The sequence below is a fragment of the Micropterus dolomieu genome, linkage group LG18 (assembly GCF_021292245.1).
Source record: "Micropterus dolomieu isolate WLL.071019.BEF.003 ecotype Adirondacks linkage group LG18, ASM2129224v1, whole genome shotgun sequence".
Lineage (NCBI taxonomy): Eukaryota > Metazoa > Chordata > Actinopteri > Centrarchiformes > Centrarchidae > Micropterus > Micropterus dolomieu.
Genome location: NC_060167.1, coordinates 8087778 through 8110742, shown reverse-complemented (window position 1 = coordinate 8110742; position 22965 = coordinate 8087778). Strand labels below are relative to the sequence as shown.

The 22965-nt window shown below is 39.7% G+C and overlaps 1 protein-coding gene across 10 annotated transcripts in view; it reads left to right on the top strand.

Moving 5' to 3' along the window:
* Nucleotides 1-245: 245 nt before the first annotated feature.
* The window catches only part of slmapa (sarcolemma associated protein a), a 71578-nt gene continuing 48858 nt past the window's right edge, over nucleotides 246-22965 (top strand). For 8 of the 10 annotated variants that reach the window (XM_046075605.1, XM_046075600.1, XM_046075603.1 and 5 more), the window contains exon 1: nucleotides 246-2010. In XM_046075605.1, coding sequence (XP_045931561.1) covers nucleotides 1813-2010 — 198 coding nt within the window. In that variant the 5' untranslated portion in view covers nucleotides 246-1812. The remainder of the gene's footprint in view (nucleotides 2011-22965) is intronic. The other 2 variants (XM_046075597.1, XM_046075596.1) reach the window with 2 other exon arrangements.

The window sequence follows — 22965 nt, the reverse complement described above, 5'->3', positions numbered from 1 at the left end:
CAAATCCAAAGCCTTTAAACTTGAAAGAAATATTGATTTGATATTTATCTTGATAATTATCGATATCGACTTTTTTTGGCCATATCGCCGAGCTCTTTCCAGGCAGCAACAGGCTTCCATACTATCGTCAATTAACTCTATATATTTTAATGTTTAATCCAAAATTATGACTAGGTTGTTGTTTTTCCCCCTAGTGAACTGATTAAATGAGCTCAGCGGTGAGTGGAGTTGACTCGGGCCGTGAACGCACCCCGCCTGTCTGCTCTTCAGTTACAGTATGGCGGCTCGGACTTGCGGAGGAGGACAACTTCTTCTAGATTCTTTCCAGACAAATGTAGGAAGGCGACGACTGTAACTCTTAACCGTCCCCGGCAAACACGACCTGGACTGAGATAGACGACGACTGCGCAAGTTGTGGCTTTTTTATCCTGGAATATAATCGGGCTGGTGTGATGCGTGAGGAGGACCCGCAGTCAAGAAACTCCCCTGATTTTTCCGCGTCTGTTTCTGCCCTGACTGTCAGTTAGCCGGCTAGCTGCTTGGTAGCTCACCTCACAGCTAGCTCACCACCTTTCATGCTAACGTAGTAGCCGGGCTAGCTGTTTATTTGCTCCCAGGAGACAGGGATGGCATTTCGCATCCACTCGGTAAGCGAACTGATTGAGAGGGGTGGGGAGAAAACATTTGAGGACCTGGGTAATAAGTTTGTCAGCACTCACTAGCCTAGCCTAGCCTAGCCTAGCTTGCTGGTACAACGCCAGGAAACGTTGGCCGAGCCGCTAGCGAGCTAGCCAATTAGCATTTTAGTTGCACAAGAAGACCTGCTAATCCCCCCGTTCATCCAGGCTGAGTGTTTGAAGCCTATGTGCGACTTCAGACGAAGAGTGGAGACTGAACTGCTTTAGTTGGCGAAGCTTAATTGACAGATAATGTCTTTATAACTCAGGGTTTGTTTTTTGGCGTTCAGTCTTTCTAGGCGTCGTTAGCGGTCTTGTAGGTGTTCTCTGGAGGGAGTGGTGACGTTAGGTAGCTAGCTAAGGTTCCCTGTATCAGGGTAACACTCAGATTATGACAGGCTGTAAATGATGAATATGTTACCGATGACACGTTACTAAAACGCCAAACTTGCGTGGCGTGTTGCACATCGGGGTGTGTGCACCTTGTTAGCTTGCTGCAAGACAAGACTTGACAGAACAAGAAAGCGCGCAATACTTTAACTGCTCCCGATAGACATTATAAAGATTCTTCCATGGATTGATAACTCATTTGATCACTTCAATAGAGTTATTGGCGTGAGCTGCTGCAATCTTTAGGGGGACTAAAGATCAAGCCTCTGGTGACTGGCTTACCTCACCTGCTTCAGTGGTGGAAGAGTTTGATGGACGTGGGAGGCTGTTTGCCAGACTGTCAAAGCTATACTCAGTCATGTATGTCTTGACACATGGCACCCTGGTCTGTGCATAGTGCCTGCTGTCAGATGTAAGTGTCGTTATGTAGCTTTGGTGGACAGACAGTGAAAGGAATGTCTTGTCTTTTTTATACCTGTTGGTTTGTTTTTTATTTTCGTTTTTTTCAAACACAGGAGAGTCTTGTTGAATCGAGGTGGGAAAGCAGCGCAGCCCGGGCTGTGTACAGTGGACAATGTTTATTAGTTAGTGCCTAGAAGCTTAAGGACTAACAGTTCGGCCTACATTATAGGCCACAGATATATTGGAGATTATACATTGGGTATTGCAACAGAAGCACGTCACTCTGGATCAAGAAAACCTGCCCCTCGTCTCTGGTTGGAGTAATACTCTAAAGCCAAAATCAATGCCTTCAGCGCTGGCCGTGTTCGCTTGCCGACCCAACTCGCACCCATTCCAGGAGCGGCATGTATACCTGGATGAGCCAGTCAAGATCGGCAGGTCGGTGGCTCGGTGTCGTCCGGCCCAGAACAACGCCACCTTCGACTGCAAGGTGCTTTCCAGGAATCATGCCCTGGTCTGGTTTGACCACAAGACCGGCAAGGTAAGAGATAATGACAAGCTGATCTTATTACTGTTAACTTGTCAACTGTTCTCCAGGAGTTTATATGAACTTGGTTCAAATCAAATTATCATACTTTTTGATGAAAAGTAATAATTGAATAGTTGAGAAGGATTATCCAACAGGCAACTCTCGATGTTAGCGTCACGAATCACATCTGCACCAATGGCCACCTCACAACGATTCAGCCACAACCACACATGTACTGTTTTTATATGACAACAACAAATGGAACAAAACTTTTTTTCGAGTCTGAACTCTGCTCAGACCTGAGCTGATTCAGTTTGTTTAAGGGTTCACATCAAGCATGTATGGAGGGAAACAAGCCTCCTGTGGACACATCCAGCCCTGTACTTGGAGGGTAATACATAATCCCATTTGAGCACAGGAAATGTTTCCAAAACTCAAGGCATTATGGGTAGAAAGACACAGATGTTGAAGTTCGAGAGGAAAGCAGAGCAAAATAAAGTCTGGATTGATTCTGGATTTGTGTTCTATCCTCTGCAAAAATATTTATCCTGATTGAAGACAGTCTACTGAACCTCTCTGGCAGTAATAGCGTAGTGTGAACCTGAATGAACAAAAGAACAACAAATATATTGTCCTTCTTTACCGTATCACTGGAGCCTTTCAGAGGTTATGACCCCGGCTGTTTTCTGCTTCCACTCTACAACCGTGAAGGTTAGGATGTCATAATAAATATGAGCTATTCTACAACCTGTATTGTCTGTCAGGGACGTTTTCTCTCACAAAGATCCAGTAAAAATATTGTAAATTTTAGTATGTATGAACTTACTTTTGGACATTTGGCTCTCATTTGTGATGTGCCCTAATTTACAAAACATCTCTTCACCTGTGCATCATTTAATGTCACAAATAACTTTACAATCTTGTAATTTTTGGGAAAACTTTAGGCAAAATCTTAAAATCACCCTTCTTATCCTCACGGTTGTGTGATAAATCAAGAAGCTATAACAAAATTAAAACATACAGAAAAAGCAGATGATCAATTTTCTAGAAGCTCGAACTGTTTAATTTTTGGCATTGTCATCTTTCTGTAAATCCACTAATCTTATTGCCGCTACTGTCTTTTTATACATTTGCAGGGCGAATTTTCCAGACAGGAGTAAAACTTCCTTGTCCTGGGCTAAACAAAACTCAAAGCAAGGAATGTCTTTAGTCCAGTCTAGGACTAGACTTTATCCTTGTCTGGGAAACCAACCTGTAATTTCTTTAAGATCCAAAGCAGATGGATCAAATTGTAGCATTGCAGCATCTGCCATTGTGTGGCTTCGGTGTGTCTGTAGTTTCTCTGTAGAACAGGTTGAACAGGCTGAGACAGCCACGGGATTACCCAACTATGTGGCATGCAGGGACTTTGAAATACTGTGTGTGTGTGTGTGTGTGTGTGTGTGTGTACACAAAAAGCTATTTATAATGACACCAGTAGCGTCATCCTTTCCTCTCTTCAGGGATAAATGCACACACACTGACCAACATGCAGGCACCAACATACATTGATTTATTGGCGATTCACCAATTTATCCTGTATTGAAATGGATTAAACTGATAATACAAACAATTGAACCTCTAAAGGCTTTTTTTGGCTTAGAAAATGTGTGTACTGGTACATTGTTGAGCTGTTAAACACAGTCAATTGACTCAGTATAATGAACTTGGTTACTGACTGGCTCTGAAATAATTTGCTGTGCTGAAGTAGCCTGATCATATAAGAAAGACTTCACCAGTGTGTGAATGAATATACGAAAAGCACTCTATTGGTCTAAATACAAGAGAACTGCCTTTTGCAACATCTGTTTGATAACTACTCTCTTTCTGTCTATGATGGAAACTGCCATATTGCACATATTTCTTAAAAAAAAAAAAAGGTTTTAAATTTTTTATATATATACAAATCCTCTCCCCCTGTAATATATTTGAACAACACAAATCTGGAGTAATGCACATGTGAATAACTGCCACATTGTTTTTCTTTTACACATAGTTTGCTAATTATTTTATAACTTGCATCTGTTTATTCCATATTTTTATAAAAAAATCTATTTGTCAACTGTATGTTTGTCTAGGACCCAATCACCACAGCACATTCCTCTTACTTATAAAATACTACTTGGCAATAAACCTTTCTGATTCTCAGCGATGAAATAAAGTCATAAAATAATTTAAGTGGTGATAAAAAAAAAAAAAAGAAAGATAAGAACCACTTTACTAGATACATATATACTTTATTTATCCCGAGGGGAAATTCATACTAATACTAATATGTAAATATAAAATTTAGCTAAGTCTCCAAGAATATGACATTATTTAGTTACTTGAATAAAACATATGTACGTTTTGGGGCTTTTTTTGAGTGATTGTGTTCACTCATTCGTTTTCTTGCGCACGCACACGCACACACACAGGACACAGTAGTTTAGCACATAGACGACCTGGCTTGCCTAACCAATACCTCCCCATAACTGTGGCTTCCTCTTATAGTAAGAACATTGTTTGTCACATGAGTCTGCAGTTTAAGTTTGTTGAACAACCAGACGACAGTTTCACTTTGCTCTAATATCCCGTTGAAAGAGATGCAAGTTTGTTCCTTTTCACCTGAATTGTTCTGCGTTGTGACTGAGGGGGCGTGGTGATCGGAGTACCACGCAGCAACCAAAAGTAGAATAAGGTAAAATGTCAGTGGAAACTGTTTTATTTTGTCTCTCTGATGGTTATTCTGCTCAGATGTTTTCACCTCCATCTTGTCTTGTGTGTGGTAAGTGTGCACTGGAGAGAAACCGGTGTGATTGGTCGCATCCTGTGATTGAATCAATCAGTCGGCCCAGTGATCCAGTAGATTGCTTTATTATTGATGATGTTGTTCTGTACATCAGAGCCGGGTCTGCTCCTGCTGTAAGACTGGAATATATCCCACAAAGTTCCCTCACTCTTTAATTCTGAGGGACTGAAACATGTTCACTTTTTGGACTCTGCTGGAAAGATCACTACATGATGATGTCATGTCTTTTATGTTTGGTCAGTTTTGTTGTTTTGCAGCCAGACTGAAGTGATTAAGGATTGAGACCTGTAGCACTGTGATCATATGTTAAGTACTGTAGCTTCCTGATGTCAAGACCTCCCGCTGGACTGTTGCCTTGACACTGACTACTTTTGAAGGAAGGATGGTAATTGAAATAAGCACAGCTGGTGAGATGAATATCTGAAGGGCTCTTAGAGAAAATAAAGTGTGTTCTTATTTAAGCAGCAGCCATCATAGGAAGGTCAGATCAGACCCAGCTGCTTCTGTCTTAACCCTGAGGGTCCTGGGACTTCAGTTTGTGAACTAAAGTGCCAAAGGAGCTGAGATCCAACCAATCAGACATCCCTCCCAGACGACAGTCAGATGAGATGTCAGTCATTCATGGTTGCTTCCTTCCTTCGTAACTTTAACAAACTGTCCCGTGATTAGATTGTGATTAATGATCATGCGATTTACATGGTATATAGAAGTAGTTTTTGTCAACAAGACTCCAGGACTCTTGACAGCTTTTTGCAGACTAGAGTCTACCACCACATATTTTCCTTTTATAGTTATTTCTTGATGTCCTCGCAATCGTATGTCAAGCCCAGCTGAAGTTTGTTTACATTCCACGTAACCAAGTCAACAACCAGATAACTATGCTAGTGGTTGTAAATGGTGGATGGAAGAGTTTTCTTTTTTTTTTTTTCACAGTCGCAAGCTAGTTATCATAGAGACACTGAATGTAAAATACTCCTGCTTTTTAAAGTTTAACCAAACATTACCCTTTCAGGGGAGCTTTGCACATGTTCTGCGTGATTATAAACAAATATATTATAAACTTAAGGACTTTTTTTTTTTTTTTTTTTTGCTGCAGTTTGTTATTAGGACTGACTAAAACTACTGAAACACTATACATTAAAAAACACTGTTACACTGATATGTACCTTCATTACCACCATTGAACACGCACATTGTAGTTTATTGTGACTCACTAGAGAGAAATCCCCAAATATGTATCAATACGCTGCAGATAATAGTCCCCAGCAAGTGTACTCCTTCCTGTTTTTAATAAAGTTTGATAAGATCTACACGGACCAGTTTGTTTTAGGAAATGACTGAGCTTTTTCTTTTTTGAAAATGAAATTAGTATATTTGTGAGGTGTTTTTTAAAGATTGTGCCACAGACAGAGTAGGGAAGTCAGAGTATTGAGGCATACTAACACATTTTTTTGTCTTTTTGTGGATTTGTTGACAATAAGAAAACTATAGTGACACCGGACTTAAACTTAATATTTTTTTAGCCATTTTGTTGCCATTTGTGCGGTAATGGCAGTTGTGTCGCAATATTTCAAACCATTCCCACCCTGAATGTACCTTTTTTTTTTTTTTTTTTTTTTTGTTACATGTAATGGTGGGGAACAACAGACGGATTTAATAACGCCAATAAAGGCTGCTTTCCATGTAGGTTTACCACTTCAAGGGCAAGATGTTGTGCATAACAACTCACTGGCATGATCCATCAGGGCACTTAATGGAACTGAGCAATAGTTGATGTTGCACCTGGGCTTTTCCTGCAGTGACCAGTCAACACGTCTGTTTACTTGAAAGTGACTTGAAATGCTCCCAAACAAGCGTCCTTATACGTGAGACAGGGCCGTTATGTCAGTAATTGTCATTCAACCAACCAGCCTGTGAGTAAGCCACTCAGAAACCTCTGAACAGCCTGTCAGTCGGTCGATGACGTGCTCAGGCAGATACGCAGCAGATTAAGCCAGATTTAGGACTCTCAGTGGAGATTCCTGTGACACTGCTGTATCACTTAGAGTTATCCAGTCATTCATTCATTCACTGAGTGGGTACACTGAACCTTAACACGTGCCAGTTGACCAGATCAGACTAGGTTTAACCTTCCGGAGGACACCGTTGTAACTTCACCTACAGAGTCCTGACACTGATCTATAAAGACAGTTTTTTGGTGTCCAAGCTCCAATCAGGTTTTAGTGATACAAAAAAAATAAAAAGGAATATCAATTAATTCAAGCTGCTATCAAATTATGGGTTTGATGAATCATATGGCTGCTGTGTTTGATTATACTAGCTGGCTAGTGTCGTAGCATAAAATATTATAAGAAAAAGGAAAAAACTATTTTCTGCCATCACAGTTGGCGTCTGATAAAGGTAAAATGTTGAATCATCTGCTAGTGAGTGCACATACTACTGCATCAGTACTGCAGCTATGTGGGATATGATGTTGAAGCTAAATTTGTCTTCCCTTGTTTCCCTGCTGGCGGCCTATATGCCCAATGCATTACCTCACACCAGGATCTGCAGCATTTTTCTACAGGCCATTGTCACTTTTGGTCAGTCCTCTGTGGAGGATTTAGAGTTGAAATGTAAAAAGAGAGCAGGGGGAAACCCAGATTTTAATTATAGTATGTAAGAATGAATGAATGGTTTAAGTGCCTTTATCAGCTTGAAGCATCGTGGTTTAAACAGGTGTAAATACCAGTCGGCAAGTCTAAGCCTGTTCTGGGCTCTCTCCTGCAGGTGAAAACAATCATGTCGTTTTATACTTGTAGCGTTTTGTGTACTTTTTATAAAGGTTCTGTGGTCTTTTATATACAGAATTTCTTTCTGCTCAAATTTCATTGTATTTATGTACATTATTTCATACTCACTTTTGTATTATTTACAGTTTCATACTTCAGCAACTTGACCACATTGAGTGCTGTGTCTTCAATAAATGGACGATGATAACCAACTTTATGCTCCTCTGTCATTGAAGCCATCTAGTTCTACTTTCAGTCAAGTTAATCAAGAGTGTTTAGCTATCTGGTGATTTGTGCCTCGCTACGTGCTCAGGTGCCACAATATCCTGTATTTAGTTATATGGCTGTTGCACATTTAGAACCTGTTTTGAAATCAGATTTTATGACTGAACCTCTGGAAGTATCCATTGCAAAAGTTGTGATGATGGGAATTTGAATTTTGAATGATAAGCTCTTTGATTTAAGTAATAACTCTCTGGAAAAATTTGCCCCAATGGATACAGTCTTTTCTGTTTCTGTCGCGTAGTGCACTTTACAGCCTCGCTTGTCTAGTAGCATGACTATGTTGTATTGGTGATTTAAGGTCACAGTAAATTGATTTTAAGGATTCAAATGGCAATTTGTGCAGCTATCACACCTGGGTATTACAATGTTGGCACAAACTCAATGTATTTTCCAGGATGTCTCATCCTATAGATGCACTTAAGGTCTTGTTTGTGCTGGATGAAACATTATACTGTTGTCAGTCTAGTTGTTCGGTTTTAGTGAAAACACACAGACTGCCTACGGTAGATGAGTCATTAGATTACTGTTGGCCTCAGGTTGTGCCAGATATACAGTATGATGAAATAGGGAAGAGATTCTCCACTCCCTATACATTTTTGGTGTTACTGCTGCACTACGGGCGCCCCCTAACAGTCAGTGTCAGTAAGGGCAAAGTTACTGAGTGTGAATTGATAGGCTTATAGCTGCATGACTAGAAAGGCAATTCGTACAGCCAGCAGACCTTAGTGTTAACATGTTTTTGGAATGGATTCAATCCTAAAAGCTCAGAATAAATGGCAACCGGTGAATATGAAACCACTGGCTGATAAAGGGCTCATTCGTTTGGAAAATACACTCCCATCCCAAGCTGCCACTACAAAACATAAATCTTCACTTTAGTGCTACCGCCTCACGAGTGCTAACATCACTGTAAGACACAGGCCACATTGAGGGAACCTCACAGTATATCAGTTAGTCAGGGCGGGGTTTTTTAATACAGCATCATTCATTAGTCTCTTTAGTCTGGTTTGTGATGAAGACAACCAGAGAGCTAATCAGGCAGTCAACCAGACAGCTGGTGGAGAGCAGTGCTGAGAGCAGTGCTGACAGCAGAGCAGAGTTGTTGTCTGGTATCAGTATTCCACAGCATGGTAATGGCCTCAATCTGAATACCAGCACAGCACAGGAACGCTGTTAGACCGACGGGACACAGCTCTGTAACTCCACTTTTTATCTGAGTGAGAGTGTGAAGGAAAAAGACACTGTTGGCAGGATAGGCTCCCTGGCAAACTCAGCTCTGGCACTGTGCATGTGTGCGTTAAGTGATGGGAATACTACAACCAGATACCGTAGCAGGACTCCATGATTGAGCATTAGGAGAAGATTCGATTCAGAATCGATTCGCAATTGTTTTTCACCCAACCCTTGTTGGAGGTGAAATTTCTGACCGTTGTGAAACTAGCGACTGTTTTATCTTTTAGCTAAATGTGATGTTTCCTCTGTGGCTTGCAGTTGAGACGACAGTAAAATATGCTTCAGTTTGAACATTACAAGCTGGTAAAGATGTCAAGGGTCAGGGGTCTCTGGACAATCATTGGAGATGGAGGTATTTCAATTACTTTGGAGAATTGAGGCTCATCTCCAAACACTGCCCTGTAACTAATCTCACTAGGGGCTTCCGGTCTCTTGGTTATGGGGTCAATGGAAGGTAAATGTGGGTGACGCTTTATGATATGTCCGGGGGGGGGGGTCATGACTTTAAGTGGTTCACCACATGTACTAGAACATGATAGTCTTATGTCGAGTGTCCCCTAGGGAACACTAAAGACATCATGTTCCCTTGATGAGATAGTGCTCCAACCCTGAGATTAGGTTAAAAGCTGCATGTGCTGAGACACTGCAGCTCACTCGGATGATACTCGGATGCGTGTGTCCCAGTGAGTTCCTTCTGAAGAAGACTTGAATAAAAATTCACAGAAAGACAAGTGTTTGCCTGAGCTGTTTATTTGAACACCCTCATTCCCACCACATTACCCAGCCTCGTGGATGAAAGAAGGTAAAGAACTAGAGCAGGTCTGATATTAGATTTTTGAGGTTTATAAGATATAAATATGTGAGTAAAAAAAAATCTGAAACTTCAGTGCTTTTAATATATGATTGGAATTGGGTGGTCTGCCTACTTGGGTTAGTTACTTCCAGCAGAGACCTTTTCTCCTTAGGTCACCATAGAACTTCTCAGCCCGTGGGGGCTTGGCTTGGGAACCAGAGGGTCCCTGGTTTGAGTCCAACACCAGTTATATGGAGTGTGGACTGATAGTTGGAGAGGTGCCAGTTAACCTCCTGGGCACTGCCGACTATGTCTATGGCCCTAGAGTGAGTGAGTATTTCAGACCTGTATAATAATAACATTGAAATTCAAAAGTGAAAAAATCACTAGAGGGATTAACAAAGTTGTCTCTTACTATCTTGAACTTGATACTTGCTGTGCTAGAGGCTGATTGCATAACATGTTCATACATGATGCAATGAGAAGCACTGTTTTTTTTTTATGTTTATTATTGAGTGCAGGGGTGGTAATGTCCATTTAGTGTTTGTATGTCTGTTACATCACTTTATTTTACATCATGCATTATGAAGTGTCCTATTTCTACATGTCTTGTTGGCTGCTAAATAAGTGAAAGTGTCCTGTAAACCTTAGAAAAGATTAACAAACCAACCACAGGTGTATATGTATCCAGTCTAGTAGGAAGGTTGTTGTCACAAAAGCCAGAAGAACTAACATGTTCGCTGTTCACGTTGACCAGAATAAACTTCAGCTGAACCAGTTTGTATACTATCTGGTGCAGAAACTCATCCTGAGTGTTGTGCTTTTCAACATTTCCTCCGACAGGATGGAGGAGCATTCTGTCGACACCATCTGCCTCCATGAGCTTACTGTTAGAAAGCCCCACCAGCCACCAGAGCACTTGATGCTAAATCCTGGCAAGTGGCTTATAAATTCAAGTTAACTAGTACTACAGCACTGAACTACAGAAATGTTATACCTCCAGACACTGCAGCAGTTATTCTTAAGAAATATGTGTTGTGTGTAAGGTACTTCCTTTGTAAAAAGGCGCTTTTCAACAAATTGAAGTGTGAGGAGATTTAAAAACCCTATGCATCATTTAATAATACATGATTAAGTATTTGAGTTACTGCACTGCATTAGGTGATTCATTAATGTATATGGCATCAGGACTGTTATAAAATGGGCATGATGGTATACATTATTTAAAAAGGTACCTACGAACCAAACGTTTGCTTCCAAGCAAGTTCCACATGAGGACCACACAGGTCATTTAATGATCAAGTATCTTGTTTGAGAAAAACCTTTCTAAGCAGAACTAGAAAACACCAAAACAACATGTAAAGTGCTTAGTAAAAAAGCTTCCCATTACCACTTATAAGTAGATAGCTGTTCAGTTTCCTTAAATGACAAATAATATATATTGTTTATTAAGAATACAGATGTGAATTGTTTGTGAAATTTGCAGATGATGGTCAAACTTTATACCAAGATTTGAGACCCAGAGTGAAAGAGTTCAGACCCCCAAGATATTCAGTTTAAATCAGAAAATCCTCACATTTGAGAAGCTGGAACCAGATGTTTGAGGTCTTTGCTTTATTAATCACTTAAATTATTTGTCAGTTATCAAAATCAGTTCCAATTATATTTGACAGTAAAATTAATGATATTTAGTTGACAAGTTTGCCTCGCAAACTACTCATTCAACCAGATAATAGATACTGTCCGCTGTACTCTCTCTCTCTCTCTCTCTCTCCCCCTCTCTTCCATATAGACCGCTAAAGTGACAAGAGCTGAAAATAGGCAGCTGAAAATAGGAAGCTGAAATCTGTAGCACACATACCAACACTCACCTTTCAAGGAAACACACACACTGTGCTGCAGGAATATGCTCACATGCTGACTGATAAAACCCTCTTTCCGTTTGCCAGTAGCAGCAAGCCACCTCTTTTGGAAATAGTGGCAGTAGTCCATGCTTCAGTGAGCTGGCTCTTTGCACCGACACACACCGGGATCAACAAACCCTCCTGCTCTCTCTCCATCTACAGCCTCCTTTCAAGACGAGCAGCGTAACCTGGAAATGCTCTGCCAGTGGACGTGCCGGCATTATGTTTGAAAAGCAAGTTAACTTACCAAACAATCTTTCACCACAGACATTATACATAACTTCTGGCTTGGCTCATGTGGAAGTTGCCAAATATCACACAAGAGCCGCAGCAGTATCCAAAGTGGTTCAATTATGTTTGAACTGAAGATGTTCTCGGCCGATCCCAAGAATCGGTGTCAAGTGCTGATCAAGGCATATTTTCATTGCTCTCCATGGCTTTGCTCCTGCTTATATATTAGACCTTTTACCACCTTATGAACCTCTGCGTTGTTTGAGGTCTTCCGGCAGGAGTCTTCTGTCTCTTCAATTCAGCTTTATCGGCAAGAATGTAAAACGACAATATTGACAAAGCTACAAATCTCTTCTTGTGTCTTGGCTTAGAACTTAAGGGGGCAGAGCTTTTGCAATCTGGGCCCCAGGGCTCTGGAACGACCGGCCGGAAGAAATAAGGCTCTCAGAGTCAGTGTCTTCTTTTAAATCTCACTTTTATCAGAAGCCATATCCTGGTTTCATCTGAGCTTCCTGTTTCATCTTAAGATTTTTCTTTAGTTATATAAAGTTGATATTTATTCTAGTCTTATTCTATTTATTTGTGATTTCCAATTTTATTTTGTCCTCCTGTATTTTATCTTTAATGGTGGTGTTTTGTCCTTTTTTGCTCTTTGTCTTTTGTGAAGCACTTTGTATGTTTGTTTGATGATTGCTATATAAATAACACTATTATTATTTTAATGTATTGTTTCTGCTAAAATAGTCCATCAAAATCCGATCTTTACTGTGTTGTGTGTGTCAATTTAAGGCGCTACATTCTCCCAATTAATCTTTCCTTCATATCATATAAATAATTCAAGCATTTTGAACAAAAATAAGTATTTAGACCAGATAACTTGTGAAAAATGATGTGTGTCCGATTAAATTAGATTACTACAAACTTCCTTTTCATTATACGACCTTATGTTGTATAATGACAAATAAACTACTAAGTAGGCTACAGCTGGTATTTCAATTTGTCAGATACATAGTGGTATTTAATCAACATTTAAATAAATATAAGTATCGGATTGCACTCGGTATTGGCAGATTCCCAATATTAAAGAACATGGAGCCAAAGAAAACCTTGACCAGGACATCCCTAATTTGAAAAGTCAACATAGAGCTTATGTGTGGATGCTAAAAATACACACAGAGGAGCGCAGCAGTTGTGACGTGTCTCTCTAGCCTCTAACGAGCTTCTTTTCTCTGCTCAACAGCAGTGCTAATATAACAGGTTTGTCGTACCTAGTCATGACTCGCTTTCTTAATTGTGGCCGATTTATTCATTAAGGAATCATGGAGAAAATCTCACGCCTCAGTTCCTGTTCTGTGGTGTGATGAGTCCTTTGACATCCAGCCCTACAAAAGAGCCTTCATACTTTTACTGTCAGTAATTTACACAAATTTCATGGCTTCTTCTTTGTTTACCAATTGACCTTTTACTTGACTTATGATGTTGACCCTTAGGTTCTGTTTGAGCTGTAGAGTAATAAATTAAATTGGCTTTACATCTACCTTCCAGTATTCCAGTAGTGTATCTAGTCTGTGTTGCAAACTACTGTTTCTTGTTCAGTGTTTCTAATGCAGCATCCCAGTATTTACAGTATTTCTGCTATCCTATCTTGTAGTTATGGACCGCTTGCTGTTGAGAACATAACAAGTTTTTTGGCTAACAAACTTGGCCAAAACATGTGTCCAATTACAAACTAATTTGAATAATTTAATATTTATTAACATACTACTAATCACACAAACAAGGTAAAATGAAAACAAAAAGGAAAACAAATTTCACCCCCACTCATTTTTTATCTACTCCTCAGTTCCCCTCGAAAAAACATTTCTGATTCTTTTCTGATTGGTGAAATTGTCAATAGTTTTATGTGTCTTTTTCATCTGTGAATTAAAATAGCATGAAATGTTTTTAGACAGACTGGGGCTGACTGGGATATAAAGCAGTTAGGTTGTCTGTTCATATAATAGTGATGAGATTGAGGGTGATATTAGATTTAAGTTGTTGATAAACAGTATTTTGTGCATATATTTACCTACTTTTAACTCAGTATTTTGTATGTTACCATTGGCAAAGCTGCTTTGCTGAAGTGTTTTTTGATGGGCAGTGAGAGTTCAGGGAACATTTCTATTAAGCCTGTTGGAGAAGGAAATCTGTCCTGACTGGCCCAAGATTCACACTGTGACAGATGTTTGCTCTGATTTAGTAAAAGTATTTTATCATCTGTCCAAAAGAAAGTAAAATCACCCTATCGCTGTGTAGGAGAACTGCAGAGCGGTTTTGACCTTGTAGAACTTCCCAGCAGGTGGTAAATGATTGGACAAAAGATATCATCACTTCTCCCTGACTGGATGAAAGCATTTGAAAGATTTTTTTCAAGTCTGTCTTAAAACCACACTTTATATATACCAATATGTACGCTAAAAACTGTTAGTTTGCTGTAATTAAAACTCTATCATACTGTCCTTTAACAGATCCCTCCCTAACATGCTTTCAAAGTGAATTTTATCAGTGCTTAATATGAGGCTTGAGCAGTCTGAATTAATGAAATCAACTGGGTATCTAACAAAGTTGCAGTTTTTGTAGTACAGAACTCCCTCTTTGTGTTTCCCCAGCCAGTGTTGAGCTGTGGTGGAGCGATAGTAACACAAAGAGGGACTTTTGTACCAGGAAAAATGGTAACTTTGGAAGACGCTCACTCACTTGAGTTGTCTAACTCGGACTGCTGAAGCCTCATATTAACTGCAGATAAACTTTATATTTTTTTCACAGAACGAAGACTGTGGATTTTAGCCTCTGTCACTTCCATCTCTCCTAAAGGCCCATATAAACAGGAGGAATGATTGCAGCAAGCAAAACTGTGATTGTGTTTATTGCACAAAAACATCAACACTGTTACCAATGTGATGCACATTTTAAATGAATTGGTTGCTTAATTGTTTGTCCATCTGTTTAATTTATAGCTTGCATTTTTTCAGTACTGTCCTTTTTTATATTTGGGCTACATGGTCTGATGCACAGATCTGGACAATGAAAGCAGAACAACAGCATTATTACAATTTATCCTGTAATAAAACATGGATGTGTGTGCTAGTCCATACAATAGTTACTAAAGTCAGTAGCCTTCAAAGGTCACAATTTCATGGCAGTATATCCAAATCCATCCAAAAGTTGTTGAGAGATTTCAGTCTGAACCAAAGTGGGAGACCGGTAGACCAACATCCCTACAGCATGGCTGAAAGCTCTACTGGCTAAACGGCTAAAGATACAACGTTTAACTCAGTTTCATTTTTAAATAATTTTCATGACTGTCGTCAAACTGCCAAGATCAGCCTGTGAGTCTGTGAGTTTTAATCTGAGTATAGGAAAATATGGATTAGGGATAGGAAATGTAAAACGTTGGAGAAATAATCTCATGTCCTCTGAGGTGGATGTATTTTTAGTGCTACTGATTCTGATACTTGATAAATACAGGTCTGCATTTTATCTGTCATCTGACTACTACTATCTGTTTATGAACACATCTGTGTGTGTGTGTGTGTGTGTGTGTGTGTGTGCAGCTTCCCACCAAACTAGTGTCATGTGTTGACCTGCTGACGGGTTAAGTAGTTATCGTGCCCGTTGCCTGCCAGCTGATGGTTTGCTCTGGTTTTGGATGTGGAGGGCAAATTAAAATCCAAACACAATTACATTTAGCTGACACTAATAAGGGAGGGAGGGATGGAAAGAGAAAGGGAGGAGGAGGACAGAGGGATAAAGGGATGTAGTGTTTCCCTGAGAAATGTTCTGTCAGTGGGTGGAGGCGATGCAGGAATGTTGGTGGTGGTGAAAGTCAGTAAAAAGTGTAGATTGGTTTGAGAAGTCCATTTCTGTAATATTGTATGGATTGGAAGAATTTTCTCCCTATTCCAGAATTATTTTTTGAGCCTTTTTAATACAAGGAGCTAACACAATATACTTAATCCTTGTCCAAATATTTTTGTTTTGTTTGTCTTGAGGGTGACGGCAAACACTCCAGTCACTTCTTACAATCCTGAAATTAATAGAAACCAGCGATTGCCAGGACGGTAGGATTATTGTTACGTAATTGTTAATGGGGGATGGAGATTAATCACTAATGACGGCGTAGTATAGAAACCGTGGGATAAATGGAGCGGCAGAAACACAGATGGATGGGAGATAGAAGGAAAGCATAACAGATGGACAGAAGCGGACAGACGGATAGATCAGTAAATATGTGTAGAACTTCTTTAAGCGATGGATTAGTCAATTGAAAAAAAAAAAAAAAGAATGGCCAGCTACTTTGAAAATATTTTTTTTTTATAAGTCATGCAAAACATTTGATGGTCCCAGCTTCTTAAAGGTGTGAATTTAAATTTGTGACTGACGTGAATATTTTATTGACCAAACGACTAATGAAAATGCGGTAGATTAATAGTCCCTGAAAGTAATTAGTTAAGCGTAGTTCAAGCTACACGATTTTAAGATCAGTTTGCATGTTGCCCAGCTCGTCGACCGTCAGGCTGTGATCGGGGGCAAATCGGCAATCGATCAGCGCTCGTCAGTCGCTATGTGTGAACTACTCAACGATGCATCCGAGATGCTCGCCGACCCCAGACAGATGCCTAGCATGCTAAATAGCTGGAGCTGATTCGACATCCGCATCCAGCCAGTGAGAGTAGGCAGCTGACAGAGCAGCAGCGTTGGGTGTAACGCGTTACACCCCTTAATAAGAGATCAGCTCCCCTAAAAGCATGATTTGTGATATTGTGGGTTGACAGCATGCTTTATTGACAATCTCTGTATTTCTCTGTCATCATGGATCATGCGGAGCATCAGACTTCATCCAGCCAGAGGGAACGATGACCGATCGCTCCTCGATCTTATGGCCCTGTATGCTCCACCGCCCCTTTTCCTCTACCTCTCTGGTGTATCGCTAAGCGCTACGAACGATTTGTGATCGTTCTCTCTGGCTGGAAGAATATTACGCATAATCCATGCACTGCAGCTGGGGGCTCTCTGCAGCGCCACGCAACTTTCTAAATTCTTCCCTCTCACGGAGAAAAGAAAGGTCAGGTCGCAAACGCAGCCGTTGTATCAAGCGTAATTGTAGCAAATTGGCCACACATGATGATGATGATGATAATAGCCTAATTATTATTATTATTTTAATAAGACATACATGCCTGATTATTTCTCTGTCAGCCCCAGGCCTACGTGCTTACAGCTATTAATGATTCAGCAGTAAGAATCAGTCTGTACTACTGTACTCAGCCTTGTTCTTCTCTTGACAAATGTTGGTCTGATGTTCACAGCTCTGTTGTCACTTTGTAGTATTAAAGAGCATAAAAGAGAGACCCTGTGTATGTCCTCATTGTAATAAGGATTTGTGTTGATCTGAGCATATATGAGGTGTAACTATATATTGTTATTGTGCATCACAGGTGATGTTAAGCAGTAATCCAAAAGTAATGTAGCTAGTAGTGTAACTGGTTACTTTCAGCAGTGAGTAATTTAGTAAAGTAAGGCATTACTTTACTAGTTACTTTTTTTTTTTTTTTTATGTGTAATCTACCTTTTTTGGGTAACTACCACAACACTGCAGAGCAGGCAGCTACTTTTTCATTTCAAAACATTTTTTACTCACCTTTAACTCTGTAGTGGGGCTGTACAATAAAACAATAACAATAATTATCGTAGTACAATTGTTTTTTGTGTTGTTTTTTTTTCAGTAACAATATAACAAATGTTCAATGAATATTCAATAAATGTTTGATTTTATTTACTTGAATCATACACAAATTTGGACTTTTTTTATTACGATGTTTAGTAGGTAAAAGGACTGAAAAAAGATTTTACTAAATTTTACTCATGCCTATTGACAGATTTTACCATAATTGTTTTGAATGTTCTACCTTAGATTTGTAAAGTGATCCACTGTTTGGCATCAAGTGTTGCCCATGAAGAAGAGTTTAAACCACAATTAACCATGAGGTTTCTTCAACTTGCACTAAGGAACAAAAATCAGCCTTTAAACTCGAAAGAAATAACGATTTGATACTTATTGTGATAATTATTGATATCGAAAGATATGAAACCTTTTATCAGTCAAATAGTGTGAATACCACAACAACTTCAAGACAGTATGTCATGTAGTCTGAACAGCACAGTGATCTGCCGACATCATTTAGTTTGCACTAGGGTTTAGTTGCACTCTTAAAAACTTTATGTGATTTCATTTAAATTCTGAAATGATGCAGTGGAGTCTATGAAATGGGTATTTGCACGTCTACACGGTTCACAGTAACCAAAACATAATTTGGTGTAATCTGGTCAGGCAGGGTAAGGTCCCGTTGTATTGCCACACCTATTAAATCTTTGAGGCAGCAGTAATTCAGTCTGTGAAGACTTGGCTGGGAACTGGAAGGTCAGTGGTTCGAGTCTAGTTCAGACCACAGATATGGAGTGTGAGGAGAGGTGCCAGTTCACTTTCTGGGCACTGCTGAAGGTGGCCTGGAGCAAGCCCATGAATCCCCAAACACTCGGGGCGCCGCACTTGCTCTGACATCTCTCTCATGTGCATATGTGTATTTCAGATCTGTGTGTGTGTATAATAAACTTTAAACATTAACAACAGAGTGAAAAAACACTGAATTTCCCCTTGGGGGATGACTAAAGTGTGTCTTCTTCCTCTTCTTCTTATGTATCAAACATACCTTCACAGAGTTGGTCTGGTTGGAGCATCACGTTGCTGCAAGTGTTGTTGTTGTTCTTCCTATTTCAGGTCAAATACATTTTGGATAAGGTCCACTCATCCTTGAGTCTGACTGTTCTTTGGTCCCTTTTGGATTAGGTCTTTCTTTATGAGAATGAATGTACTCAAGTCTGATTTGGGTTGGTTTTAGGTTAAAAGTCTCTCTACCTCTGTAGGGACACCTTAACTGTCTGACACACTGCTATAAACCCATTTTAAAGTGTAAATTTAGTTTATTATATTAATAACTCGGTCTATGATTTGAATGAATTACATCTTTATACTTAACCAAATTAGGTTTGCAGATCGCAGATACTAACATTACAAAACGTCAAACATGAGTCAGATGATTGGACAGGTTGTAAACAAACTTCCAGGTTAGACCAATCATCCATCATAGTTTACAACCCCACTTCCCGCTTCAGCTTTGACTTAATGTACTTACTGTAGCTGTGTACACACAGGGTTGCTTTGCCAATGATGGAGAAAAATACCAAAAGAAGACTGAAGTTGTAATAAACCAGAATCTAGAGAGCTTTAAAGAAAAAGGAAGCAACAGAGACAGTATCCAGCTTGGTATGTGGCAGTTGAGTTTACCAGCTGACTGAACAGGGAAGGAATTTTTTCCCTCTGTCACACAAACACGCACACAGCTGAGGAAATCTCAGCTTATATCCATGGTTAGTGTGTCAGTAAGTCAATCAGTGAAATTCTCTGTGATCTGCTTTTGTTTTCTTCGTTTCAGAAGGAAAGATAAATCAGATAAACAGTCAGACCATCACAATGAAACTCAACGAGCATTTTGATCACTTTTAAAGCTCTTCATGGCCTCTCGCCTTGTTATATTTCTGACCTTTTAGTCCCATACGCACCAGCACGTACCTTGAGATCCTCGGGCAGAGGTCTGTTGTCTGTTCCAGAGTCTCGACTGAAAACTAAAGGGGACAGAGCGTTTGCTGTCAGGGCCCCGAGGCTCTGGAACAGCCTGCCCGAGGAAATCAGGTCGGCTGAGTCAGTGAACTCTTTTAAGTCCCTTCTTAAAACATACTTTTATAGGAGAGCTTTTCCCGATCTTATTTGACTTTATTTTATCCCTTTTTATTTTATTGTATTTTACTAATTTTATATTAAATTTTCATGCTCTTATCTTTTTTTTTTGTATTATTCTTTACACTTGTTAAAGCACTTTGTAACTTGTTTTTGAAAAGTGCTCTACAAATAAGGATTATTATTATTATTATTATTATTTTGTCAGCTAGTCTGAACTCAGTTATTCAAGTCACTCAAACACCTGTTACAACTAATAAATCTGTCATCCTTTCTTTTAAGTTAGCAGTCAACCAGTTATCAGTCATTATGTGTTTTTTCATCAGAACATTTTGAAGGTCTGAACCGCTGGTGGACTGCCAGTGTGACTGGTGCTTCATAGTTAGTCAGCTGGGATTAGTGCAGAGTGAGAAAATGACTTCTGATGGACAATGTCACATCAAAGTTCATTTGAGCCAGACCTCCTAACTCTGACAAATAAGGAAATGAAGCAACTGTGATTCAGCATAAAGCCGCAGTTCATTTGTGGAAATGAAAAGCACTTCTTGTATTTTTATTAGTTTGGGAGATCAAACCGACAACCTGTAACCAAAAGAGAGATACTGGGAACTCCTCTGAAGGCCTAGTTTAACTTTCGACTGAATTTAACTTTGGGAAATGAAGAGATGGGCGGGTAGTTTGTGTAGCATGTGAAAAAGTTGAGTTCTCACAGTTCTGCTGATCAGCAGCTTACTAAATGTTGACCACAGGTCTTGTCAGACAGTACATTTCACAATTTACCATCTACCAGTTACTGTCACTGTTTGAAAGGACTGTGCTTGTTTTATTTAAATTTATTTTACATTTGTGCTATCCCTCACATATAAATGCACTTGTTTGAATGGCCTTATACAGTACCTTCTAAGGCAGCACCTAACTATTATTTTCATTGTTGATTAATCTGACGATTATTTTTTCGATTCATCGACTAGTTGTTTGGTCTATAAAATGTGCGGCCCAAAGCCGGAAATGTCTTGTTTCATCTACAACCTAAAGACATTCAGTTTACTTTCATAGAGGAGTAAAACAAACAAGAAAATATTCATATTTAAGAAGCTGGAATTGGAGAATATTTCTTAAAAACTGACTCAAAACAATTAATTGATTATCAAATTATTTGCAGTTTAACCGCCAAAATGAATCGGCCAAAAAAAGCACTTTCGGTGTTCGGCCTAATACGTCAAAAGACCGAATAAATTTTACCGAACAGTTACGTTGACATGTCAGCAGTGTAGAAGCATTTTAAAGTGTCCGAGAAAGAAGCAAAAATCGACGTTTGCAGACACTGTTCTGCTGAACTGTCTCCTAGCAAATCCACTCCATCTGTGGCAGACTTCTTAGAAAAGGCAACAAATAAACCTTAAACCTTTTATGGTAAATCCACTGAAACGGACCAGTGCGAGCTGACAGGAAGGTTGGCGACTTTATCCTGTCATTTTCTCTCTTTACAAAGAGTGTTGCAGTATGAGAGTCCTACCTGAAGAGAGGCTATGAAGTCTTCATGTGAAACGATACGAGAACCACATACAGCATTTATCATATTGGGTCGGACTTGATGAATTTAACGCTAGGATACTATAGACTGGATGGAGGATACACGTGACAACGTCCGGTTTTAAAAGTAAATGGACCCAAGTAATTTACTTTACCGGACCCTCTTGGGTCTCAAACCCACCCACTATAGTCTCTCCAAATCACAAACATTATGACTATTAAATTTATGCAATGGTAAAATAAATGGAAAAAATGTGACTGTACTTTTTCAGTGTTCAGTTATTAGGACAATTTTCGGCTTCTGACGAGAATTTTCATATTGCTGCATTCCTACATTTTATTTCTGTCGTCTTTTTGGCTGTGTGACGTGTTGCTCATAATGCTGTGAAAAAGCAAATGTCAACATATCTTGCCACTGTGTGTGCTGCAGCTTAGTGTGTTTCTCCACCAGCGAGCATTATGCCGCGTTTTACATAGTGACACAGATAGTTTACAGAAGTAAAGGCTGGTTTACAATTGAGCTTTTTTCAGGCAGTTCAGGAGCAGTGTTTCTGTGGCTTTTTCACTTCGCAAACCTTTTACATGCACAAAAAAGATATATAACACAATAAAGGAAAGGGGAAAAAGTCAAAAGCATAATATAACCTCTCGAATAAACCAGCGATCTGCTGCTCACAGGTTGATGACATCATGTTTTGTGTATATGTGTGAGAAAGACATAGTATGTGCTGGGGTGTGTGTGTGTGTGTGTGTGAGAGAGAGAGCCATGTGTGAGGTATGTGACGCATAGTGTGTGAGTGTGTGTGTGTGTTGTTGCTGGGTGAAAAGCTCTATAGTTAGGTCCCTCCCTCCCTGTCTTCAGGTTACCATGGGGACAGGAGGTAACTGTGTGTGTGTGTGTGTGTGTGTGTATAGCTATTATGATCTGTGAATTGGTAGCACACTGCAGTTGGATAAACAGCGAAATCCACCAGTCCGTCTCGGCATCCTCTCTCTTGTTGCTTTTTCTTCCTTCAGTCCCTTCTCTCTCTCTGTCTGTCTGTCTGTCTCTCTGTCTCTCTCTCTCTCTCATAGATCGGCAGTGGTTTTCAGTCATTACGGAGAGCTGATGAATGAAACTCCAGGAACGACAGGCAGGCTGGCCTCAGGCAACCAGAGCAGATCGCTAACTTTGTGTGTGTGTCTCTGTGTAGTGTGATTTTAAACCTTACTGTGTGTCTTCTTGCCTCAGGTTTACATTTGTATGTTAGGTTTATGTTTGAATGTACATGTGCAGTTTGTTTGCCTGTGTGTTCAGTTTCATCTGTGTGAGTGTGTTTACACTTCATGAATATGTCAACATCTGTGTGTTTTCTGAATGATATGTGAAATAGAGTTGCTGCTGTTTGTTTGTTTACTGTCATGACTGTTGTCCTTGTGAATTTGGGCTGTTTAAGAGTGTCTTGGTGCTTGTATATGATGTGAAAGGTTGCTGTAATGTCCGTATCATTGTATATTAACAGTAGAGCCTCTGGATTAAATTATGAACGACTAGTTTTACGTGGCTGACGGAC